This window comes from Cebidichthys violaceus, unplaced genomic scaffold, assembly GCF_023349555.1.
Source record: "Cebidichthys violaceus isolate CVI_PGR_0920_01 unplaced genomic scaffold, fCebVio1.0.p SCAF_17, whole genome shotgun sequence".
NCBI classification, from domain to species: Eukaryota; Metazoa; Chordata; class Actinopteri; order Perciformes; family Stichaeidae; genus Cebidichthys; species Cebidichthys violaceus.
The window spans coordinates 1,963,940-1,990,824 of record NW_027176340.1 but is presented as its reverse complement, the minus strand read 5'-3'; the positions used below and the strand labels follow the sequence as shown (position 1 = coordinate 1,990,824).

Here is a 26,885-nt window from a genome sequence, read left to right as displayed (position 1 = left end):
AAATACCAACTCCTGCTAGCTAGCTCTCTGTTTGAACAAAAGGTCACGCTGGCCCACTGACCAATCACGGCGCGCGGTAATGCTAACGTACTTAGCAGGCTACCTCGCTACCGCTGGTACGTCAAAGAATACGGCCAACAGGTCAAACTACAGATCTGATTGGTTGAAGACGACGACAATAACGTCCCCATTTACTTAAACTGCAACGTCTACCTTACATAGAGACCCAGAGGCTGAATCTGATTGGATGAAAGCTCAGTGTGTCGCGTATTTGTGAAAAATGATTAAAAGATAAAATAGCTATAACTTTGTGAGAGGGCTCAGCTGGCCCCCGACGGCCCACCGCTGCTGTGAGGACGGTTACAATGCGACCCTCCACATCTCTTACAGCGCGTTGCGTCACGGCGGTTCACTCCCCTGGCTGAATCCTCCCTGCGCCTCTGCAGTACATGCTGCAGTCTGTCTCACTTCAGAGCCACTGATGCATACAGATGCCATTCACCAGCTGCTGGAGGCCTCTGTGGATATTCCCCATTTACTCACATTCGGTCCAGTTTCTTGTTTGAGCAGGACGTTCTGCTCGCACCACAGATACAAAGTACAAACGGCGAATCACACCTTATTTCCCGAGGTTATGTTCGGTTTTCCTCTTTGATGAATAGTTTTGTTTCTGACTCAGCAAATTCTTTTAAGCGCAGTTAGCAGATTGGGGCGTGGACAAACATGTTAACTTGGGGATAGGTCTGGTTTTTGTGTGTGTGTGTGTGTGTGTGTGTGTGTGTGCGCGTGTGTGTGTGTGAAATGACAATTATGCATCTTGCTGAGTCATTATGATGCACCAGCATTAATGAGTCAGCACAGAACGTGTTGTACGGAAGTTACCATAAACTGCGGTAACTAGCATGGTTAGCATGCTAACAGCATGCCAGTTAAATCTGTTGCTGTCCTTGCACTCACCGCAGACAATCAGCATCCGTATTATTCTGTAGTGCAACAATCTGCGCTATGAACAGTTGCTCTCTCACTGTCTTCTGGTGACGCCTTCAGACAGGCAGAAGAAAACAAAAGCCAATTATCTCACTGCAGTGACGACCAACTGACAGGCACATATTCTCGACGTCGCACTTAATGAACATTGCTTGCAGGAATAAGGTTTAAAAAAAATCAGCATAAAAGGAGCTATAAATTAAATTTTTGAATATTAAGATAGAAGCAAATAACTATTTGCATATGCGATGGCGCCCCCATCCTCCAACTCGTCCACGTTTCGTTTGCAGCTGTGGAATTGTGTTGGACCAGAAACCTACATGAAACTATTGAATCACAGCTATCGAATGCATCAAAGGCCGCCTGATGATTTCCATTGCAACCCACCGCAGTGTGTGTGCTTGGCATGCGCGAGAGGTGTCCGCACGTAACGCGTAGGTGCACAGACACAGGGGTGTGAATCAGGCGTTAGAGAGTCACTGATGGCAGAGCTGCCTGATCTTTGCCATGCTGCCGTAGATCGGGGTGTTCTGGAGAGCAAGGGATCATAATGTAGTCCCAGCTGTTTGCTAGTGGTATCCCTAAACAATTCAGTCGAAACCATCACACTTACCTAAAGCCTATTTTACTCTGTGTTTTATGTAGCTAGGGTTAGCAGGATAGCTAGCGAAGCTAATCATTATGTTACACAGATTTCGGTGCCCTGGCAGATTGAAGAAATACTAAAAAAGAAATAGATAAAAGTAAACTTGCAGTTATTTCTATCAAACTTACGAAAACCGATACAGAGACCCCGATGTTGTGATATAAAAACGTGAGTTTCATAATCCCACCACGACATGGTGACATTAAAGACATGATAAATGACAAATAGGAATGTAATAGAAGACTAATTATAGTCTGATTGTGGAGAGTCGCCCAACCAGCATCCTCTTTGTGATGGTTCCTGACGACGTTGGTTTTTGTATCAACCTTCCTCCACCGTCACAACTTCCTGTGAAGTTAGAGTCAGAGGTGTTTGTTCTGTTTTTTTGGGTTTTTTTTAGAATGTGTCACGTCGTCACACTTTAACATCCTGGCGCTGTTGCAAAAGTGTTATGCTTTTCTCCCACGCAAACAACACGACATTATTAGAGTCACAGTCACTTCATTTCTCCAGTCCAGGTGTGTCTCATGTTTTTTGATGACGAGGCGTTCTGTGTGGCGATACGACTGTGGAAAAAAAAACGTACGGCTGCACGTGTGTTAAAAGGCTATGAGGAGACATAACTGCGTCTCCATGAGGTGTTCGCTGAATCCCTGACAGTTTCTTTCAAACAAAACATATTGAATTGGCGGCAGAAAGAGAAAAATCTTCACCATAATCACGGGAAATAAATGTGTCATTGCTCATCTCGGCTATTGAACTCCAAGTAGAGTGGTGTCAAGTACATTTGTACATTAGAGGTACTACTAATACATTCAAAGCACAAGAACACTGTGATTGTTTTTGTACACGGTACAATAGATTTGTGAGCCTCAGTATTATTTTAATTTTTGTGAATATTCTCATTAATTTCCTCATCCGACTGGAAGACAGAGCTGGTGGGATGGAGGAAGAGGGACACTTTAGATGATATCATTTGAATTGAATTAATCATACTTAATAGAAAAATGTATGACAAAATAAAACAACTATTGTCTGTCAGGGCATCTGGTGTTGTAATACTCATAACGCGCCAGAAATCCAGAAGGCCTGAATTGACGGGCTTTATCTTTTGATGGGCATTGAAGTGTAGTTTCAGACGAATCGTTTCACAAACTCAAAAAAAAAATATCAGGGATTCGTTAGGATTCATCCTCTGATGTCCTTAAATCTGTCCCGCATTCAGCGGCAGTCCATTCTCACCGAAGTCGTTGTGTCAGCAGAACCGGCCAACGGGTCGCAGCTGAAGGCTCCCACATCATTTGTTGTCTCACCCCTGTTATTTTTTTTTTTTTTTGCTCGCTGTGTTTCAGAGCAAGGACATCGGGATCCAGATGCACGAGGAGCTGGTGAAGGTGACGAATGAACTCTACACTGTAAGTAATACGCAGCGATCGATGCCCCGCGCCTTATCTCGTCTCCGAGCTCATCCACTTCTTTCTCCTCTCTCTGTCCTCCTGACATTTTATTTCACGCTCTCTCTTTTTTTAATTATCTTTTATTACTTTGCTTTCTTCTTTGTACATTTTGAACTACGTGTGAAAGATCCGAACGTTTCCTCGTCACGATTCCACGTCATGTCCCGTACGACGGAACCTAAAACCGAGGCTTAACACGACTTGCCGCCGGCCCGCCTTTGCATAATATGCACTCAGTTGCCATTTTTAATAGATAAATGTTTCTCTCTTAAGTCGTACAGTTTCACATCTGCTGGTTCCCACAGCTCCGGTCCTCTTCAGGGCTCACATCACTGGTTGTCTCTGTGAAATACCTCCCTGCACAACCCAAGCAGTCTTGTTTTCAGCATCTTGCAGCTGCTTCACATGCATTTCAATGTGTAAAAAAAAAAAAAAAAAAGAAGCCGAATGGATGCATGGATGGAAGTGTCCTGTCATACTTTATAGCCAGAATGTTTGGTTTTCAAGAATTGGTGCAATACAGTTAGAAGGCGGTATTACAGGCAGCATGCCTGTAATACCGGCAGCATGCCTGTAATACCTCATTTTGTTACATGTATTTAAATGGAGTGTTGTTACAACGCTGCCGTTTTTTCTTCACCATTTCTTCGACCACATTCGTATTAAATGTATTCTTTGATAATTGGTTTAGAACTAAGACACAACGAGTTGTTAATAAGGGGATTTCCTGCAGATAGATGAGCGTATGTCAGGGACCAGGACATGCTGTACTGGTGCTGCACCGAGCACCGTGGTGAGCTCTCATTGAGGGAGGCATGGTGCCCGAAACCTGGACGAGCTCCAGGCAACTTCAGCAGTCTTCCGCCCCCTGCGGTGAAACCGAGGAGGAGGCAGAGCTGCCTTTTTATATAGCGTGACTTATTTATCTGTGCCGCGTGATGAAAGTCAAACTACCAAAGGGCCGTGCTGGCATCGCTCCCCGATCCTGCCATCTGTACATTTGGATGCTGCGACAGATCGCCGTTATGGAGAGCAAGTGATCATCAAAAGTGCGCGCATGTTCATTGCACTCATTTGCTTTTTAAAATGCAATTATTGGTGCAAAAGGGCCAGATTCAGGTTCATTGAAGCACATGGACACATATGATTATGTATATCTTTATACTCGTTGGCCAGTGCTGCGTGATAAAACTCACATGGTTCCTCTTCTCATGTTCTACTCGGCCTCAGCTGCAGTCTGGCAGAAACTGTGAAATCCGAATGTTGACGTATCGCCTCGTTCTTTCTCAACATGGGGATCGTAGGAGTCGTGTGAACATTCGCAGCGAATGGTTAAGAATTTGATTATTGTTGCAATAACACAAGTATCTCTTCCTGTGAAATGTTCACGTTAGACATTAAACGCGGACTTTTCCCTGTTTTCTCACTCTAACTATCCATTGCATCGTGACCATATTTGAAGGGGGTTCCCTGTTTTGGTATTTCTTCTCGACTCCTTCCTTTTCGTTCCTTAAAGGTGTCAATCATTAATTAAGGGATTGCCTCCACATTACTTCCAACACGGAGGCGGCTGAGCCAGCGGCTAGCAGCTGTTCTAACGGCACAAGCGGTGCTGACAGAGCTAACAGTATTTACCTGAGAGGTAAACACAGGGCGGGCATTAGGCTGTGGGTCGGAGGTCTGACGATGCACACAGAGGCACAGAAGTTAGTTCAGCTGTGATGCTGCCTGTTGGAGGAAAAGGAAAGCAGTTTTTCATGACTGCACCCTTGTTAGTATTTGATTGTACAGAAATAGCTGAATCAATAGCATGGCCACATGGTGATGGCCTTGTGGGTGTTTTGAAAACCGTTTTCACTGCCTGCCAACAAAACAAACATTTTGCTGAAATTAAACTCTGAAATTCCCATTTTGGATCCCTGGCTTCCTCAGTGAGTGGTAAGTCTGTAGCTGTTGTTCAAATATTGTTCAAAGCATGACGCTGCAGCGGGAGTATTACTGAGAGTGAAGAACCTGTTGTCGTTCTGGTGGCTTGTCATCCAAACCGAGCCTGAAATGAGAAATGGGAGCAAAAGCCAGAGGACGTAGGAGGAGCCGGCCGCTTCCTGCTCTCGGCAACACGTCTTTGTGAAATTCAGTTTTCTTAGCTTTTTACCCGTTTTTAATTTCCTGCCGCACTGACTTAATATCCCCGCTGAGATCGACAAAGCTTATCTTATCTGTCTGCTCTACCACCTTGCGTCTGACGTCTGCTCTTCAGTCTCACACACGCTTATTCTTTTGTCGACGATATCTCCTTCAGACCTGGGCGCTGGTTCCATTCATTTACGCATTTGTAGTTTTTCTCAACGCTATTTAACGAAACACGTACTCGCTGCTCGTTAGTGCAGAAAAAAAAGAAATGTCAAAATATCATAGCTGCTGTAATTATCGCATGATTCATCTGTTTTAACCTTCTTAAAGTGTATCCAAATATTTTATACCTAATCAAGTTTCTCTTGCTCATAATGCTAATTTCTTGCTTTAAGAATTGAAGAATTAGATGATTAGATTTTCCCGTACGTTTTGGCATCATATATATAAATAAAGAGGGAAAGAAAGAAACAACGGCCCCCAGTTAGAGTGGAACCAGGGACGCTGTGGTTAGTCTGGGGCTTAAATGCCGAGACTATCTCGATGTGCGTTGAAAAGCAGCATCTACATCTCACCTTGCATTCATGAAAACTCCAGCCCTTATCCTTACTTGTTTGGGTTTGAGCTCAGACATTGCAGGATTTAAACGGCCCCCGGCTGTCGTCGGAGGACTCGACTAAACACACGCTTCCTGTAGACACAGCTGAAGCTCAGTCGTCCTGCAAATGAGTTTGTGTCTTCAGCTGCAGGTCCTGTAGTCAGATGGTTCAAAGTTGGCAGCATGGAAGTGTAGCACGCTTTTTTTTTCAGAGGAATCTGAAAGGAAACGGGTTGACCGCCTGGGGAGAAACGGTGTTACCCTAGATTCTCTCTGTGCGGAACATCGAAGTCAAGCTTTGTCTCTGAGAATAGACGAGTGACTTTTATTCTATCTGTTTATTTTACTTTCAGGTGTTTTTCCCCTGCAGCTTTTTGTCACTCTGTTGTTGTAGTTTTTATAAGAGGTCCTACACTGCCTGGAGAGGAGGACTCTTTACTCCCAGAGCACATAGAAGGGAATGCATAGAGCCACTTCAAGTTGCATCGCTGGTAAATATAACTCGCGCAGGGTCGGAGGTCATTGGATGATTATAATGTGAGTATAGCGAGTAGCTCTTGTAGAGATAAAAAGGAACCCCGGTGCTTTAGTTCAGCGCCAAGTGAGCATTACTTACTCCATCCCAGGAAACAAAGGAATTACTGTTTGTGTTGACGGTCTGACATCCTGAGGTGTCCACAGCTAATTCTATATGCTTGAGACATTCGAAGACGCTTGCTCACGTCTGGACCGTCCTTTACGAGGCTTAAGAATGGGCTTCCGAGAGGACAGACTCTCCCGAATGAGCATCTGGGACGAGTTAAAGACGCAGGATGCTCCTGTCTTGTCTAACGAGGCTTTTTCTGTGTCGTCGCCATGTCGGCGTAAGGGTGTCTCGAGCGTCAAGAGTTTGAGTGTCGAAGTAGAGATCAAAGTGAAAGAGGTAAATGCAGAGAACAACGGTGTCGCTGCGGCTCAAAAGAGCCGAAAATGAACAAGTGACGAAGAGTTAGCGGAGAAGTGATGAGGCTGGGAAAGCCACAGTTTAATAGGGGATGAGGGAGTGAGTTGAACCCTGGGCCCCTGGATTCACTTGAAATATTCCACATCTGTGTTACGACAGCATTGACTCCTAAATGGATCCTCCGGGCCACCATGAAAAAGCTCAAATCAAACCCGATTTTGGAAAGAAAGGACGCCAAGGGCCTTCAAAACTCTGATCTTTCCTTTTTATTATCTCTGTAATTATGGTTCTGTCTTGCAGGGAATATGGCAGCATCAACACTAGCAGTAATGCTGTTGTAAGCCAGTGTTCAGGTGTTGTACTAAAAACACTAAGGATGCCATCAACTTCTACATTAATGATTTTGAATATGTGTCGCGCTCCTGCTGCAGGTGATGAAAACGTACCACATGTACCACACCGAGAGCATCAGTGCAGAGAGCAAGTTGAAGGATGCTGAGAAGCAGGAGGAGAAGCAGTTCAGCAAGTCCGGAGATCTCAACGTCAACCTCCTGCGCCACGAGGACCGCCAACCGAGACGCAGCTTCGTCAGGAAGATCGAGAAGATGAAAGAGAAGGTGAGCATGAAGGACAGCGGCGCGTTAAGTCGCGCGTTTCCCTCGGGAGTAAAGACCAAGAACGGAGCTAATGGGAGAGTGAATATTTGACTCGCATCTGTCAGGTGGTCAGAAATTTGAGCATAAGTAAAAGCAGCTTCTCCTCAGAGCTGAATGAGTGGCTTTGAAGTAAACGGAGGACCAGCTCTGTTCGTTGGAGAGAGTGAGAGAGGGATAGACCGGCAGACAGGCAGCAGTATGATGTCAGGAAGCCTCAGGAGAATACTGTAGGTCTGCAGCCAGACACTGGCTGAGCAAACAGCAGCACTCCCTGCCAACAACCCGACTCACTTTCCATCTTATGCAGATTTCTTCTTCTTTGTTTAAAGTCTTCTCTGCTCAGCAGTCTAAGGGTCGGTGGTCTCTGGAGCACCGTGTACTTTAGAAGCACCCATGCATCTTTTTTTTTTTTATTTTTTATTCTGGATTCTTCTTCTGGAACTTCTACTCTCAAATGAAACTCCCCATTATCTCTCAGGTGCGAGAAATCAAACGGCTGTCAGGATGACAGCCTCCTCAGGCTGCTGTCCTCAGAGATGCTGCTTTTCTTGGGAACTGAACACTATTTATAACACCGCATGCCAATGAGTCCCCCCCCCCTGCTTCTTGCTTCCAAGCTTTTGTCTCATTACTCTGCCTGCTAACAGGTTAGAGGAAGAAGAGGAAGACACAGAAGTTAATCTCTTTTCCTCTAAGCCACTGCAGACATGTGGCGTTATAATGGCTTTGTGAAATTGGGAGTGAAATGTTCACGTGTAGTGAAATGTACAAACAAAGTATTCAGATAACGGGAAAAAATGTCTCTGCTGTTTCAATCAAGACGCATTGAGTTGCTGGAGTGAAACTACTTCACAGGTACAAGTTTGCAGAAATGTGTTTTGATTTTTCAGCACAAATGCCTCTTGATGGACAATGTTGTTATTGTATTGTATATTCTGTAGAACCTGGTAGTAGCCGACCATCAAGTTAAACTTGATCGCATAAAGACAAGTCTGTGTAAATACTTTAAATGTTAAAGAAAACACTTTCTTGCTGGGAGTTAGATGAGAAATGATACTCCTTCATGTCTGTATAGTAAATGCATGTAGCTGAAACCAGCAGTCAGTTAGCTTAGCTTAGCATAAAGACTGGAAACGGGGGGGGGAATGAGCCTGGCTCTGTCAGAAGGTGTCAAAATCTGTTAAGAGTTAAGTGAATTTTACAGATGCTGGTAGTTGGATTTTGTTACCTTTTGGTTTCCAGTGTTTATGCTAAGCTAAGCTAACCCACTGCTGGTATCTCAATCTTCCCGTCTACATTTCTGCCTGAAAGTGAATAAGCATAGACGCCATGATGTCAGAATGTTCCTTTGATGCCGCATATCATATCAATAACCTCTGCTACGTAAGTGTTTAGAGACAGAATAGTGACTGAAGCCTGGCTGTGTCACTTAACACGTTACTGTAGTAGGTTCTCTACAGCCTGAAGCTCCAAACTTACCTGCCGTCTCTACCTGTCCCAAGGCTGGTCCTAAAGCTGGTCCTAAAGCTGGTCCCAAAGCTGCCGCTGCCTGAGCGCCCGCTCACACCCTCCCTCCCGCTTCATTTCCCTGCACCGATGGTTTTTCCTCTCATCTGCTCTGTCTCTTCTCTCCTCCCCAGAGGCAAGCCAAGTACTCTGAGAATAAGCTGAAATGCACAAAAGCCCGGAACGACTATTTGTTGAACCTGGCGGCGACAAATGCAGTTGTGGCAAAATATTACATCCATGACGTCTCTGATATGATTGATGTAAGTATGCGCTAGGCACTAGGCACATGTGTTTGTTTATGTCTCTCAGCTGGGATTTCTGATGTTGATTTGACTCTGCAGCACTTGTCGCTTTTCTCACCATCTGTTCCCGAGTTTCACTCACTCTCAGCCTGTTAGCTGTTTGTTTTCAAGCTGCTCTGAATGTATTTGCCATCATTTTTTGTTTTTTTCATTATTAATCTCTGCACAGGAATCTTAACACTGATACGCCGGTGACTGATTGCTGTTGACATGAGTATTAGTTCAGCGTATGGGGATAGGATACTTTTGACTCATTTTCTCGAGGAACTCCATCAGCGTTTGACTCCTCTGTCGCGTCCGCATTCCTTTGTTTTAATCGATGCTGCTTTTGGGACCTTCGCTGGGACCAACACAGCATGTCTGCCTCAAACTGTCACCAAGTAAAAGACGCCAGACACACGCCGGCTCTCTCGCTACTGTCTATTGTCTCTCCTTTAATTGTTCAGAGTAAGCACAGCCTTTCTAGCTCTTGACACTATAATATTCCCTTCATTATAACCGACAATAACATCCCCATTTTATGCAGCAATGTGCACCGAACCTACATCAAACGCTTCGATATGAAGTCACTTTTATTCAAATTATGAACCAGTAGCGCCGCTGGAAAGTCTGATTTGCCACAGTTTAAAATGGCTGACTCTGTTCAGCAAACCACTAATGGTCGGGGGAGATGATCAAAGTCAGCTGGTGAGCGGAGGCTGGTGTTTATGCAGGCATGAATGCAGTTAACGCGGTTGGCACTGGGCTCTAAGCCACGGGTGACCTGCTACCAGTCGCCCTGCAGACAAACCAGACGAACATCGAGGCGAGGAAGCCTTTACTGACGACTCTCAAAATATTCTGTACCTACGCCTTCTCGATGTGAACACTTCAGCAAGCTGTGACTTTGACTCTCTGAGAGTCTGTTTTCATCCTACTATTAAAACTATGATTATACAGTGATATAAGCTACTTTGTAATGCATTATAGACACAGGCCTGTTACCAGATTTCTTCTTGATCTTCACTGAAGGGTTCCAGAACTAATATGCTGCTAGTTATTTTAGTTTGTAGTCTTTTAATGGCTACGTTGAAGAGTTTAAGTGACAAACAGCAGTGAATGTGGGCTTTGTGGCTGTTCAATATTCCTCAATATTAAGATTTCTATCACTGACGTTAACCTGTCAGCCCTTTCATGTGCCTGTTAATGGCCTGGTTGTCACATTTTTTTGCTTGAGGCCTGACCACCATACGGCTCTACGTTAGTCACAGCGATAGATCAGGCATGATGAGATCATGATTTCAAGTGAGGTCAAACCATTACATCATTTTAAACGAGTCGCAGTCGGGATAGCATGAAGAATATGCATCTGCTGTATGGAGTGTGACGGCGAGATGTTGGCGGTAGCGTGACATAATAATAATAATAATAACCCGGTTCAGGCCCGTCCCTGCCTCTTTCGTGGACCCAGTGTCTTGAAACTGAAATGTCCGTGTCGTCCCATATCCTGCTGGGCTGCGGGGGGGGTCCGTTTGTCAAGTCAAGAGCTTCATAACTCGCTTCATAACCAGACGCTCGCGCAGCAAGAAGTCAGCTTTGTCGGTTAGCATCGGTGACTTTAAACTGTTGAGGAGTCATTCTGAACAACATGTATAATAAGGGAATGCTTGTGATTAGTGAGGCTGGTCCGTGGCGGCCGCATGATTTAAGTATTGAAACTTGTACTCGGAAGATAACTTTATTAATTACCTCCATGGAGAAATGTAATCCTTACAGTAATCTGTAGCGTAAAAACAATAATTCGGTACATGGTGGTTAATGCATAGGTTATATACGTCTATTGTGGTGATTACATGTGATTGTTGCTGTGGGTAAAAACCTGAGTATCAAACGAGTGAAATGCAGCCTGTGTAAACATGAACATATGTAATATGAAATACATATATAAATGTTAATATGCAGTATTCAGCTAAAATATGTTTGCACAGCTCTAATGGGAAAGATGTAAAACACATGGAAGTGTGTGTGTGATTCCTGTTTCGACAGTGTATCCGCTGCTGCACACACATATATACGGATGCTTCTTCACTCGGTTCGCTTCGTTTAAAAAGAAACACATTTGCTCCCTTTAGTCTGTCATCGATCGAGCCACTTTTGACTGAGGCTCGCGCACCAAACGCAGAAAGAAAGAGCACTTCCTCGGTGCTAAAGAGTGTTAAAGAGTGTTTGCATCGTGATTCACGGAGCTGCCGGCTCCCTCCGAACCTTCTCGCTACCCGTCCTCTGCTTAATTAGGTTACTTCATCCGGCTCTGTATGACAAGACCCTGTAATTATCCCCGGTGTCCCCACTGCGCCAGCTCCTGAAATTCTGTGAACTTCTATTTCTGAGAGGTGTCCCGTAGCAGGATGCAATCTGGGATTCAGTCCATTAAATAGGTCTGAAGGTCATCAAACTAAGCAACTTCACTGAAACTTGCACATTCCTCCATGTTCCCTGTTAAATCTATATTCATTTGTCAAATTAAAAGAGCAACTTTTTGGTCACTTCCAGTGACTTTACTTTGAAACTCCATCTACTACTATACATATAGAATGTTTCCCTGGTTATTTATCAGACACTTTTTTTTTATCTGCGCAGTGCTGTGACCTGGGCTACCATGCTAGCTTGGCGCGCACCCTCAGGACCTACTTGTCCGCCGAGTACAACTTGGAGACGTCCCGCCACGAGGGACTGGACATCATAGAGAATGCGGTGGACAACCTGGATTCCCGCAGTGACAAGCACAAGATAATGGATATGCATAACCAGGTGTTCTGCCCTCCAATGCGCTTTGAGTACCTGCCACACATGGGAGATGAGGTGAGATGCTTAAAATGCTGCAGATCTGTTTTGTTCTTGTTCACTTGACGTCGACGTAACCCTCGTGTCCTCCTTCTCCTTCGCCCCTCCTCAGGTGTGCCAGGTGAGCGCCCAGCAGCCTGTCCAGACTGAACTCCTGATGCGCTACCACCAACTGCAGTCCCGCTTAGCCACGCTAAAGATTGAGAACGAGGAGGTGAGGATTCAGGATGAGGCCTGTGTCTGTCCAGCAGACCCCTTCCACCACCACCACCACCTTCAGCCCCACCCTCCAAAAAAACAGAAAGCCCCCCCCCCCCGTCTCATTTACCCCGGAGCCAAGTAGGAGGGCCACACCGCCATCTGTTCTCATCGCAATTACACTCCAATGACCCTTTCTCTGCAGGAGGCGAGAATATATTAAGATTGCCACAGCACCGGTGTTGTGTTTTCCATGATGTTATTTATGAAATTGTCTGTTTCGTGATGAAGAGAGGACTTTCTCATTAAGTGCCGCAGACACAAAAGTGCAAATGGAGGTTATAATAACCATCTCCTGTGCCAGTGGCTCTGCCTCGTCCCCGTCTTCCCCCCCCCGTCTCTTGTGCTCTGGAGGATAATGGACGAGCCCTGCCATTACTGGAAATGAGCTTTATCAATCTCAGCCCTAAACAAGAAAGCCCTCTTCAGTAATTTACACACGCAATTTGTTTCTTTGCCAGACACTCTTCATTTTCATGTCTTAGCCTGACGTACGCCTGATGTGCGGGTTGCTCTGGACTGATATTTCAAAGCTGCGCGATATCATTTCTGTGTAATTCAAGGTCATTTATTGGCCAGGGGGTCAAATTTAGTCTTTGATGTGAAGATGCTAGTGCTGTAAATCACTCTCTTGCCCGTGAAAATAGCGTCAGTTGCTTTGGTTCCATCCAAGGCTTTACAAAAAAGTAAAAGATGAGAATAGACTGAGTATGATGTGATTCATTAGTCATCTTCTTTCCTTTTTCTATTCCCCCCCCCCCCCCCCCCCCCTCCATCTGTGCAGGTGAGAAAGACCTTGGATGCCACCATGCAAACGCTGCAGGACATGCTGACAGTAGAGGACTTTGACATGTCGGATGCCTTTCACCACAGCCGCTCCACTGAATCTATTAAGTCCGTGGCCTCCGAGTTCTACATGAGCAAGCTGAACGTAGCCAAGAGGAGAGCCAACCAGCAGGAGACCGAAATGTTCTACTTTTCGGTGAGTTCTCGTCCGTTCCGATCCGTCTGTCCCTCCAAACGTGTTCACGGCCACACTGGCTCGCTATGAACCCCGGCGTTGCTCTGCTGTTCAAAATCAAAACCCATCAGACATCACTTCCACACGCTCTGCAAATAGAAATTAAATTAAACCAGAACAGATTGAATTTACGCCGATTTGAGCGTCACTGAATCATTTCGCCGGGCTCATGTCACACTGGGATCAGCGCTGCCGCTCGCTCATTGTTGCCTTCGTCTCTCTGTGCGTAGAAATTCAAGGAGTACCTGAATGGCAGTAACCTCATCATTAAGCTGCAGGCCAAGCATGACTTACTGAAGCAGACGCTGGGCGAAGGTAAGGAGTCCGTTCTCTTTGTCTGTCTTCATCCATGACCCAGCTGTGTAAAACCTCTGCCCTCGGGTCATCGTGGCGCTGGTCTTATCTAATAAGCAACAGGGAATGCGGTATAGGAGACTACAAACGCAACCCTGTTTTAGGGAAGCAGGAAGTAATGAGATCTGATATTCAAGTCGAAAACTACCACATTGGTTAAAGCCTTATCTGTTTAGTGTCTATATATGGTTGAAGCCGCAGGGGAAGGTTTCCATTTCCAGGCTGTAAGTGAAAAGCTTCCCTCGGCCCCTCCCTTCCCCGAGGGGGTGGGGGTCCCCCTTGTCACCTCAGCCGTGAACAGTTTACGCCCAATCAATCAGCAGGACCAGACCCGGGCCCGTTTCTACAGCTGCTCCTGCATCAGGGGTTCACCTCACAGAAAAGGGCATCAGGCACCGACAGCTGAGGCCCTGCAACACACACACGAATATTTCCTCATTTCATCCATTCATTCACATCTTTACTGAAAACTGTATTTTGCACCAAGCTTTCAGGACCTCTTTTGCCAACTATCAGCTGCATGCTTTTTGCACTCGCACGATAGTTCATATCACTCTCTGGACGTGAACATATGGCGTCTCCAGGTTACCGCCCTTGTTTTAATTATTCAGGTGATCAATCACGGGTTGCGTAATCCTCATTAGCCCGTTGATTCACGCCCCAAATTAGCGCGTTTGTGGTTGTTTGTGAGCGTGACAGAGGGAAACGAGATGAGACAAGGTGAGTGCCACATGGCGTTTGCATCTTGCTGCATGTATTAATAAAAACATAATGTCGAGCGCTGGCATCAGACGAGACGCTGCTATCTGCCAGCCCTCGTTTCAATTCACCAATTCCCTCGTTCAGTGAATCTGATTTGTACTTGTCTCATCCTTTTTATCTTTATATAACACACATCCCTCTATCAATCTCTGATTCTGGCACTTTTTCGAATGATTTTTTAGGAGAAAAATCAACTTTTTTTTTTTTTTTTTTTTTTTTTTTGCTCATGCCTGAGAAAGTGTGTAATTTTGAGGTCGGTTGGTCAGAGGTAGACGGAGGCTCTCGCTCGGAGGAACGATGTCTGGGAAATGTGCTGTTGTTTCTTCACATGAATGCTCCAGAGACCCTGTCCATCTGCCACAATGATGGGTTGAGAAATGGGTTAGCCTTTGCTCTTTCTGTCCATTGTTATATGGAGGAAAGAAGTAATGTTGAAATGCTTTCGAGGGGGGGGGGGGTTGGAGATAGACTGCCTTTCCAGTTGATAATCCAGTCACTGGCAGACAAAGAACATCTGATTCATCTTTAAATGAACTTACTGAAATATGTGTTATCAGTTAAATTAGTCCAAAACAGTTGAATGATGACGTTGCATGTTTTCCACCTTTTTTACATATGCGTGTGTTGGTGGAAGCCCACAACAAAAGGCTCAGTGAAGCAGCACAGACATCTCCAACATAACATACACACTGCAGCCCCCCCCCTCTTTTCTTTGCTCTGCGAAGGGGGGGGGGCTATAACCCCCACAGGGTCCTCTGGGTCCCCCGTGGTTTCAGCGACGACGGCTCAATAGCTTCTTTTCTCCTGAATGGTGTGTGCTCACTGCTCCATTCATCTCTCGCCCTCAATAGTCATGTTGTGTCTCATCAAACCCTTCAGTGACACTGGAGTCTGTATAATGTGTACCACAGAGATTTGACATGTCCCCCTTTTGTGTTCTTTTTTTTGTTTGTTTGTTTACGCAGGGGAAAGGGCTGAATGTGGAACTACAAGGTATGATGTCCTTTGCCTTTCAGCCATAAAACATTTGACATTATTTCAAGTCGTTAGAACGAAAAAAGCACGTTGATCAAAATATGAATGAATTAAAAGGCTGACTTTCATCACGTGATTTAATCAGTGATTAAAGACCTCACTTTGGGTTTTTCTCAACATCTGTCTCATACCTGCGTTTGAGCCTCCATGTTTGGTTCTACAGTTTTCACAGAATATGCTGTCTTTTGTATCATTTGTCCGTCACTCCACAGGCCCCCCACCCTTCCCCCCAAACCACAGAAAATGCGGAAGCCTAGGCCTCGCTCCGTGTATAACCATAAGCTGTTTAACGGCAATATGGAGACCTTCATCAAGGTACCTCTGGTGGTGTGTGACCGAGCGGCCCCTGTGGAGCGGGAGGGGAAGGCAGCTAGGCGGCTTCGCTCTCGCTGTCTTCGTCACGTTGGCCTTCTGTTCCTCCCTCTTCCAGCTGTCCTTGAATGTGATATAAACTCCTCTGTTTAACCTCTAATCCTCCTCCTGCCTTCCGTGGTTCTGCCGGTGCAGACGGAGCAACAGTCGGCTGTCTCTTTATTCCCCGCCAGAACAATTTTCTATCTCTGGCTTTCATTTCTAAACCCGCTCTTTCAACGATTGAGAGACAGCGGCGGATCTTGCTTTGTCCCTCACTGCACCCAAACCCCTCGCTTTCATTTCTGTAGCTTTCCCACTGCTCAGTCCTCGTGCTTCGCCTCCTTTAACCTCCAGAGGGGTGATTCGTCATCTGAGCTTCTCTAACTTTGTGCTTCTCTGCCCTCTCTTCCTCTGCTGCTCTGTGCCTTTTTTTTTTTTTTTTGCGGCTTTCTGTCCCAGAGGAAGAAGGAACGCCCGTACCCGCGTTCAGGTATCTGTTGTCGGAGACTGTAGCTCAGGGCACAAGGGCGCTAACCTTCTAGACCAACAGTAGAAGTATACCGGCTACTGCTCGGGGCTACACTTGCATGCTGCTAGTTTCCACAACTGATCGTGTTATTAATAACAGTGTCTTCATGTTTGTGTCTGTTTTACACTTGCTCATTAGATTTGCTTCATAAAATGTTTCTGAGGGATTAGTTTTGTGATAAAAATGGAGCATCAGACTTCCAGTCTTGCACGTCTTTAATTAATATGCACTAGAACAGGTATTGATAAGATAATCTTTATTTATTTATTAAGAAATTGTAGTTATAGTTAATAGTAATGGTGCTGTATAAATGTTACTCTTTTAGTAATGTTTATTTTTTGTCCTGCCTTGTCTGTCTTTATTTATTTTATTTTTTTTTTTACATAATTTCATTTCAGGATTCTGGTCAACCGATCCCGCTTGTTGTCGAAAGCTGCGTCAGACACATCAATCTATACGGTGAGTCTCGCATCACGTAGCCGTGACGACGACGACCTCTGAGCGAGAGGGGGCAGGAACAGAGAGCAAACTGTGGAGTCCCTTTTTGAAAAACTCCGTCAGCCTCATGAGAAGCGACGGCAGCCATCGGACGAGGCAATCTTATTTCCAGGAATAACCTTAGGTACTGACCTGCTCCGCTCTGCACCTCAAGTCTCCGAGGAGCACAGCTGCCTGCCAGTGATTTGACAAGCTCATAACAATAGATCACACACAGGGAGTTTTGAAAGCCCCATCGGTCTTGGTTTAGTCAGCGCCACCCCCCCCCCCTCCCCCCCTTAACCGTGTTTATAACTCCTCCCCGTCTACCTTCACATCTGTCTTCAGCTCATTGCTGTAGCCTGCAGGCCTTTCCTCTGGATCTGGACCTAATGAAACTCCTGAAAACTGATTAGGAGCCCTCTAACTGAAACCACATGCTGCAGCCTCACTGAGGGGCCCGCTCATGGAAAAAATACGCATCTCCCTTCATGACTAGATTACATTTCCTGCTCTGCGTTATGTGTTTTCCAATGGGCTTTCATGAAGCTGGCGCTGGGGGTTTGGTGATAATGGTAGCTGGTTTAACTTTGGAACCTCTGAATCCTGCGTTCTACTCTTCTCTCAGGCTTGCAGCAGCAAGGCATATTTCGCGTGCCGGGGTCACAGGTGGAAGTCAATGATATTAAGAACTCATTCGAGAGAGGTGAGTCAAAGACAGATGGCGTTTTATTCCCCCTTTTTTCATGTCATAAACCCATCAAACGTCACCACTGAAAGCACACACACACATATCTATCTCTTCATCAGGAGAGGATCCCCTGATGGATGACCAGAATGAGCACGATATCAACTCAGTGGCAGGGGTGCTGAAGCTGTACTTCAGAGGACTGGAGAACCCCATCTTCCCAAAGGAGCGCTTCCTGGACTTCATCTCTACCATCAGTGAGTCATGCACAACGCACACAAAAGCCATCGCAGTCTGAACTGGATGGTTGGAAAAGAGAAAACACACCTTGCACTTTCTCAGAACCTCCGCTTTCCTGCAGAAGAGAAAGGCGTGCACTGCAGCATGTGGAATCAATCCCAACAGCGGGGCTCTCCTCTGCCTTGGTGTTTAGCAGAAAGCCAGCAGGAAGAGGGGAGTGTAGGCCACATCAGTCTGCCGTGTGCGAGTTCACCACAGAATGATTCCCCCCCCGCTGTTTCTACAGTAATAGTTTGATCACTCAGTGTGTCTTAGGAGTCTGCTGAAAGGCAGAAGGGGGCAACTATTAAAGTGTCAAATAACAGTTTTCAGACTCTCTCCTGCCTTTTTGCTTTTGCTCACTTTGATCAAACGCTCCTCTCTAGCGTCTGGCATATATTATATTTCACTGGACTGTTGTTAAAAGCTTGGTGCCCATATATATATATATATATATATATATATATATATATATATATATATATATATATATATATAAAAGTTTAAAAGCTATATTTATCCTGTTTACTGCGGTGTAAGCCGCTGTTGTTCCACTTGTCAACGTATGCGCTTTGTGTTTCAGAGCTGGAGTCTGGAGCCGAGAGAGCGCATCACATCCAGCAGATTACTGTGACTCTTTCCCGCGCCATCATTATCGTCATGAGATACCTGTTTGCTTTTCTCAATCAGTGAGTTTGCGCTGATTCACGTTGCATTATAAGCCACACGTCCTGGTGCATACAGACCTAAAAAGCATGTAGAGATTACTTTACTCTTTGCACAAACATTAGTGAGGTCATTGAATCTGAACTTACTTAACTCGCATGTAAATTTGATTCTGATGGGGAAAATCCATGTTGAACAAACACAAAATAGTTCGAGTCAAGTGAAAAGACAAGATCGGAAAAAAAACACAACCCACCTGCTATTTATTGCTACATCTGTCTTCAGTCTTTTTAGGAGTTATTTATGGCCTCACTAAAGCAGAATACCTGTCCTCTTATAATAGACGTTATTAATGCCCCTTTTGCTGGGTTTGCCTGCAGAACAAAGAGTTTGATTTCATAGCCCAGGTTTTACTCTGCTCTTCATTGTTGGAGCTGTTGCAGCTGTGGTTTTCACTGCTCGGCCTCAGCTTGCTGATATTGTGCGAGGACTGATTATGACTTCCTCTCGTACCACCGAGTGCTTTTTAAGCAAATGTCTGACTAAGCTGTGCAATGCAGCATGTAAACTGACTAACATGACCACTAGTATTATTTGTATTTGTATTATTTAGCAGCTACAGAGCCAGATATTCTTACATTCAACATGACTCCAAAAGAATGCTAATGTTGCTCCTGACCTGCTGGGTGTATTAAGTTACTGTTTACTCACAATTTGTCTAATTTCAGATTAGATTTTAGAGGAAATGGTGCATAGTTACAAAATCATTTTACCTCAGGTTGATAGCAGACCACCTCAAGGTGTCACTCAGAGAGAACCAGGACATTCTGATGTAGCATTTCAAAATTAAAGCCCTTCAAAATCACATACATGAGCTACCTTCAAATCACATTCATGAGACAATTTGTCTAATTTCAGATTTGATTTTAGAGTGAATAGTCACAACGTCCTTTGTGTCCCGTCCCGCAGTGTCTCCCAGTACAGTGACGAGAACATGATGGATCCATACAATTTGGCGATCTGCTTTGGCCCAACCCTGATGCCCATTCCAGACGGACAGGATCCCGTAGCGTGCCAGGCACACGTTAATGAGGTCATCAAGACCATCATCACCCACAATGAACTCATCTTTCCTAATCAACGTGAGCTGGACGGCCCGGTGTATGAAAAGTGCATGACCGGGGGGGAGGAGTACTGGTGAGTATCGGCGGTTAGCAAAGAGACTACAGTTGTTTCGGTTCAGAGGAAAGTGTTTTGATTTTATGCTCATAAAACAAATATTTCTGATGTTCCAACGTCTACGTAGCGGTGACTTTTCACTTTCCATTTGCTCGACACAGCGACAGCCCGCACAGTGAACCCGGAACTATTGACGAGGCCGACAATGGAACCGAACCACACACCAGTGATGAAGGTTAGTGCATCATGTTGTCATTTTTTTTTTTAAAAAAAGAGGCGTTGTCATTACCCAGGTATGTCCCCAGGGACGGTCCAGAATGAAATATCTCAACAACTATTGGACGGATTGCCGTGACATTTGGTTCTGACATTCGTGGGGCCCTGAGAGCCAACTGACGTGGGTGATCTTGTGACTTTGCATCTAGTGCCACCAGCATGTTGACATTTGTGGTTTTGAGTGAAATTGGTCAGACTGCCATTAATAAAGTTGCTACGGATATTTGTGTTCCCTGACTTTTTCAGATTTTTTACTTGTAAGCGCTAATTAGCAACGGTTAGCATGCTAACACGCTTACATTTAGACGTGTGACCGTTGTAAACTTTGCATACAAAACAAAAAAAAGTGAAGTTCACATCTTGGCAAATAGCATCACATGGTTTTCACATGAGAATATTTGCAATGTGATTTGAGAGTCGTCCTCGTGGATAAGGTAGGCTGTATGGACTGACCTTTTTTATTCGGTGCTTTTCACTGAGAGATGAGTCGGGAGGTTTGTGCTGCAACAGCTTATGATTGCGAAAGCCTTTGTGAGGTTTGAAGTTGAGTAAACAGTGTTGGCATGCAGTGCTGCCTCTTTGATCTGTCTTTCTCTCTCTGTGTGTGTGTGTGTGTGTGTGTGTGTGTGTGTGTGTGAGAGAGAGAGAGACTCCCTCTCCTCTCTCTACCCCCTCTCCCTCTTCCCCCACTTGCTCTTTGTTCAGTGTTAGTCAGCAATTCTCCTGAGACTTTCTCCTTTGTGCAGTATTTCCCCAATTCTCCTCTGAGCTTTTGAACGCATAACCGGGCCAGACACAAAAGCCCAAAACACGGGCGATGCACAGAATACTATCTCCGGTGTCGTGTGTGAAGAGTCGGTGGACAGGGTCTAAGTACTGTGTGTGTGTGTGTGTGTGTGTGTGTGTGTGTGTGTGTGTGTGTGTGTGTGTGAGGTCAGACTGGGGTAACCCCGTCACCAGCAACCAGGCTGTACCTTTTTTATATTTTCATTTTATCTTTATTCACTCTCAACTGAGACTGTCCCCCCCCTCACGTCTTTGCACCCCTCGGTTAGGTGGGGGAGCAGAACTGTTTTGTTTTGTTCTTGGTCAGAGCTGAGTGCTGCTAGCATACAGCTAACTCTGGCTGACCCCTGCTGGCTGGCATGGTAAAATACACCTCAGACAAGACCAGGTGTTCTTAATTCATCAGACTCGTTGAGACCTATGATTAGTTATTTCTCATGCAGCATGTTTTAACAGAAGTGGCTGTTAGTCATGCAATCAACTAGTTTGATCATTATTGCTGAATAATTTCTCCATATATATGTTTGTTATATTTCAGTGATACCGACTTATACAGCAATAATGTGAATGCAGCAAAGAGAAGCACACATCGTGGTTTATTGATTATTGTTTATTGTATCACTGTATATACTTCCTGTGATCCAGGATTGTCTTTTTTTGATCTATGTTTTGTGTCCATTTAGAAGTCGATAAAGCTTTTTTGTTAATACACGATGCATATGTATATTCATGTTTTCAGAGGTTGAACAGATTGAGGCCATTGCTAAGTTTGACTACGTGGGACGTACTCCCCGGGAGCTGTCCTTCAAGAAGGGAGCCTCTCTGCTTCTGTATCACAGAGCGTCTGAAGACTGGTGGGAGGGACGTCACAACGGAGTGGATGGCCTCATCCCACATCAGTACATTGTCGTACAAGACCTGTGAGTAAACAGCGCTTCATCGTGTTACACTGAGTATTCCTTTACAATGTAATTACTGTAAGTGCAAGTACTTCCTGTGTGTGTTTTACCCTCACCATCGGTGCCTCTGGTCTTCTCAGGGATGACGCTTTCTCAGACAACCTCAGCCAGAAAGCGGATAGTGAAGCGAGCAGTGGACCATTGCTGGACGACAAGGGTTCATCCAAAAACGATGTCCCATCCCCGTGTGAACAGTCGCCTGATTACAACTTTGGAGGAGTCATGGGGAGGTGGAAACGCATGAGAATAACACATTTCTTCTTCTAGAAGTTCTCGTGAGTGCCGCTGAGGGGTTTGACTGTTGTTCTGATCCGATCCCCGTCCGCAGGGTAAGGCTACGGTCCGACGGAGCCGCGATCCCTCGGCGTCGGAGCGGCGCCGACACGCACAGCCCGACCAGAGCAGCCGACACCCCGCCGAGGGCTGCGGCCTGTCCCAGCAGCCCGCACAAGGTGTCCATCAGCAAGGGTCGCATGGAGAGCCCAGAAAAGAGGCGCCTTGGCACCTTTGGCAGTGCAGGGAGCATCAACTACCCGGACAGGAAGGCCTATCCCGAGGGCCACCCTCTGAGACCGGTGCCGGGGGCCACTCGTCACAGCAGCCTCGGGGACCACAAGTCGCTGGAGACCGAAGCTCTAGCCGATGTAAGTTGGGAAATTTCAGGTAGAGGCAAAAATGATACAGAGAAACATACTCTTTTTGATATCGTTTGTTTGCAGACTTGACATTTACTATGATGGATTACACAACAAGTTTGAAGTTTGCAGAAATGAATGGAAAACTAAGGGGTTCCAGAAAATGTAGGAAAATGCATCTTTTTTTTTTTAACTATGCTGCAAAATGATTGTTTTTGTCCTCCTCATCTTCATCCCTCCTCAAACCAGGACATAGAAAAGACTATGAACACAGCGCTCCATGAGCTCCATGAGCTGGAGCGACAGAACACCGCGAAGCAGGCTCCCGACGTGGTCTTGGATACTCTGGAGCCCATGAAGAACCCGGTTAGCTCCGAGCCCGGCAGTCCTCTGCACACCATTATGATCCGTGACCCGGATGCGGCCATGCGTCGCAGTAGCAGCTCTACCTCTGAGATGATGACCACCTTCAAACCCGCTCTGTCCGCCCGGCTGGCCGGGGCTCAGCTACGCCCCCCGCCCATGAGGCCCGTGCGACCTCCTCCCACTCAGCACCGCTCGAGCAGCTCCAGCTCTTCGGGGGTCGGCAGCCCTGCCGTGACTCCCACCGAGAAGATGTTTCCAAGTAACAGTGCAGCTGCTGCTTCTAACATGAATACGTCCAGCGATGCCGGAGATAAGTCCGGTACCATGTAGCAGAGGAGGGGAAGGCTGTAAAGCTCCCAAAGTGAGGGGAAAGCTTATGGAAATTAGTGCTGATATGTGAGAGAGCAGATATGGATATTTTCCTCTCTGTTTTTCTGCCTGACTTAATTCATATATTCAGGAAGCTCTTGAAGCGAGCCATCGATATGTTACCATGGCGATAAAACGGCGGAAGAAGCTGTAGAGGTGTGATAGCGTAGAGCGCCGCTCTCTTTGAAACTTGATTTTAATTCAAAAATATGTGCGTAAGAATACATATATTTCAGATTTACCTCCAGTTTCAAGAACAAACAAAAAACTAAAAAAATCGGTAACTATATGTTCTCGTTCCAGAGATGCAATGAATGCAAGTGAAGCAATACTTGTGTGACATTTATTAGCATTAGTTTCCTCAAGGAAAACAAGGCCTCAAGGCTACACACACACACACACACACTTACTTACTTGAAGTCGCCATGCTTTCTGTTTGTACTATAACCCAGTGTACGTTGAGCAAAGTAACAACTTAGTGACATTATATACTTCTGCATGCGGGGTTCAGACGAAATGAGGAAACCAATAAAGACTCTGAGAGATGACGAAGTGGGGATTTTCTCATACGGTCATTAGAAGCGTCAGGTGTTAGTCTGAGACGTCCAAATATTTGACAAAGTAATATGTGGGGATCTTACAGTATTTTTGTTTTAAACCTGCCATCTGTGTGATGCTCTAGATATTGCACTTGAAGGCATCCTGTTCACAGCTAAAGATAAATAAAAAAAACAAAACATCCTGGCATGAAGACGATCTCAGGAGTCTGAGAAGAACTTAACCAGAACTTAACCAGAACTAACCAGTTGTCCTCCACCATCCCGTGCGGTGGGACCGTGGTCAGACTGAACTAACGCATCGACTAACGTACCGTAGGAATCCTGTGGTAAACTTGTACATAATATATAGCTAGACATTTTTTGAAGTGTTAATCTTGTACAGGCTGATCCAAAAAAAAAAAAAAAAGTAAAAAAAAGGCAAAGGGTTGTCTGTGAATGGCACTTAGAGTAAAGCTCATTAACCACCTTCTTATCATATCCAGTGAACAACAAACGTTCTTTTTAACTGTGTAAAAAAAAAAAGAAGCAACCTTTACCCTGTGCTGTGAGCTTAGAACGCATTTGGTGATTGTACTGTAGAAACGAACAACAAAACCTGAATATCCGTTTTCTCCGTTATGTTTTTGACACAACTCGCCTATTTTCACCCTCAGTTTTGCGAAACTTGAACTGCAGCCGCTTCAAGACCAACTCGGGTGATTTTTATCATTGCGAAAGAATACGTGTAAAAAAACAAAACAACAACACCAGACAGTTCCTCTCTCAAATGTAACATGTGACGCTCACCCAGAGGAGCCCTGAGCAGCAGATGTTGTGACACACTGCGATCACAGTTTCCTTCCTTCCTTTCGTCCTTCCTTCCTTCCTTCCTTCCTGCCCTTTTTCTCATCCTCCTTGATAAATACAGTTAAGCTCTGGCTGTAGACTTATTTTTGCTGGAAGCAAACTAAACAGAGAACGTGTTTAATATGTGCCGTACCTCTCGTCATTCTGACAGCTCTAGTCCAGAGACCTTGTTATCCGCATCCCCCCCCCCCCAAAAAAAGAAGCCTGCTCCGTTCTGCATGCTTTGCGCTGTAACGTCTGACTCTCATATTCTGCTGGCAGTTAAACAATGGCTGTATGTGGTGCCTTGCCTTGGTAAAAACGCACAAATAATTCAATATTGGATATTTTTTTTTTAAAGAAATGGGTGTTAACATGTATGGGGATTTGGGAATGATGAATTAAGCTGCTCGTAGCGGTTGCTAAAACAAAAGTGAAAGAGAGTAATGCTTGATTGAGTGAAATCAACTTAGATATTAGCATGTGAACCAGATTCCACCGTCAGTCTGTACATTCTGCGGTGTCACTGAGACGCACACAGAGCTCCTACAGCCAGAAACAGAGTATTTAAAGGCAAACAGCGCGCTCACACCCTCTGCTGGTTCCTGCTGGTACTGCTTCTTTTTTGTTGTTGTTGTTGTGACAACCCAGTGGAGACCGTCACCTTTAGTCACGAGGGGCGTTATGATCTAGAGATAATATTACAATCACGAAGCTTATCCATATAGTTCTATTTGTCTGTCCTGGTTACAGTTTTGCACCGGTGGAAATCTATCTGTGGAGATATGTTTATTAAAATACGAAAGAAAGCACACAAAGTTCAAAAGGTGAAATTATCATCGTAATATTTAACGAGACTGTTTTTATTTATAGACACTGTGTAAGTGGAGCAGAAGATTTCAGTGCCTTTTTGTGCACAACATCAATTTTTATTGGACTTTTATATTTCCTTTTTTTTACTGTAACATGTTGTCTATTAGTTGTTTATTATAAACTGGTGTTGCTTTCTAGCTTTACTTCCTACTGCTACTAAACCGCCACGAGGAATACATGGTGTAAAGATAAAGATGCTTCTCTCATGACTTACAGAAGAATCGTGGTGAACGGCTCGTCTGTTTGGGCCGACCGCTGAAGACTACTGCATACTGTCTACTGGTGAGGTCCAGTAGAATCATCTCAGAATATTACTCAGATTGTTTTTTTTTTGTTTTTTTTTTGTTTTTCTGTGTGAACTACCCGTGCTGTGGTTGAGCCGTAACTTGTCATTTAGCTCCTCCCCTTCATTGCAGTATTGTTGGAAACCGAGAGACCGATGTGGACAGAGGTCACTCTGTGCGCTCTCCTTCTCCCTAAATGTGATGATGCCAGACATTGTTCTCTCCTGGAACATATGCTGAAATTGGTAACACTGTTAAGTCTGCTGACAATAAGTTCATAATCAAAAAAGGACGTCCCAGTAAGAGAGCAGACTGCCGGAGTGTGACTTGCTGTCACCCTGTTTACCTTCTCTTTGATTGTTTGTCTAGTGATGCTGTTTGTTGATGAGTGTCTGGTTGGTTGAACCCCTGTGATGTAATGTACGCCATACCACTGACTGGATGTAGAAATCCCCCTGCATCCGAATAAAACCATTATTGCTCTGTGATCTGGATGTCGTGAGTCAATCGATTTTTTTTTAATTAGTGGTGCCAAAACACCCATCTGTGAAAGAAAGACGCGTCACATCATCTAAAAGATAACAGATAAAGTTACGGAAGCATTTTTTTTTCATATTTTAAAGTATTGTAAAAATCATCCTTACAATAAGAATTGTTAAAAAAGTTCAGGTTGACTGACAGTGCCAGGAAAAATAAGCAACCAATTTTGATGAATTTTACAACATGTTGATAAATGTTGCAGATTGGTGACATGGATCTCCTTTTTTTCCAACTGAGCCTACTTCAGATAAGTGAGAAAAGGACAGTATAATGCGGAAATCTCTCGTGTGAAATAATCAAAAGCTGTTAAGATGTTGCGTTTGCGTACGACCCATTTTGATCGTAGTGAGAAGCTGATCTAGAACATGGCTTTTCAGGATCCTTTAGATACCGAAGAGGCTCGTTCCCACCGAACCCAGGATTCAAATTGGCATTATTGTTGACGCGGTTTGTGGCAGATATCGACACTTCAGACATTCTTACTAATATGATATTCCATTTCTGCCAATAGATCCTCCTACATGTTACTCGCTGCACCTTTTTTAAAACGAGGAGACTGCAAGTGCAAAGTAATCAGCAGCAGTAACCACAACAGCACATGTATATAATGATACTTTTTTTTAAAGGAAGTTAAATGTGAAAAAAAGTTACGTTTACATTTGTAAATATTAGTTTTGGATGGGAGCTCATCAAAAAAAGAAGAAGAGAACTATTTGAAAAACCAGGAATTGGCAAATACTATATAAACAGACTCCA

General features: G+C 44.8%; 1 protein-coding gene across 2 annotated transcripts in view; it reads left to right on the top strand.

Annotated features, from left to right (window-relative positions):
* The window catches only part of srgap3 (SLIT-ROBO Rho GTPase activating protein 3), a 46,942-nt gene extending 20,865 nt beyond the window's left edge, over positions 1–26,077 (top strand). The window contains exons 4-22 of one of the 2 annotated variants that reach the window (XM_068711944.1): positions 2,986–3,048; positions 7,196–7,381; positions 9,061–9,189; positions 11,851–12,072; positions 12,167–12,268; positions 13,097–13,294; positions 13,564–13,648; positions 15,415–15,442; positions 16,298–16,328; positions 16,766–16,826; positions 17,473–17,550; positions 17,655–17,789; positions 18,395–18,500; positions 19,447–19,674; positions 19,818–19,891; positions 21,458–21,638; positions 21,758–21,907; positions 22,006–22,321; positions 22,562–26,077. In XM_068711944.1, the coding sequence (XP_068568045.1) occupies positions 2,986–3,048; positions 7,196–7,381; positions 9,061–9,189; positions 11,851–12,072; positions 12,167–12,268; positions 13,097–13,294; positions 13,564–13,648; positions 15,415–15,442; positions 16,298–16,328; positions 16,766–16,826; positions 17,473–17,550; positions 17,655–17,789; positions 18,395–18,500; positions 19,447–19,674; positions 19,818–19,891; positions 21,458–21,638; positions 21,758–21,907; positions 22,006–22,321; positions 22,562–23,008 (2,820 nt within the window). In that variant the 3' untranslated portion in view covers positions 23,009–26,077. Of the gene's footprint in view, positions 1–2,985; positions 3,049–7,195; positions 7,382–9,060; positions 9,190–11,850; positions 12,073–12,166; positions 12,269–13,096; positions 13,295–13,563; positions 13,649–15,414; positions 15,443–15,696; positions 15,800–16,297; positions 16,329–16,765; positions 16,827–17,472; positions 17,551–17,654; positions 17,790–18,394; positions 18,501–19,446; positions 19,675–19,817; positions 19,892–21,457; positions 21,639–21,757; positions 21,908–22,005; positions 22,322–22,561 lie in introns of both variants that reach the window. The other variant, XM_068711943.1, reaches the window with a different exon arrangement.
* Positions 26,078–26,885: the final 808 nt, after the last annotated feature.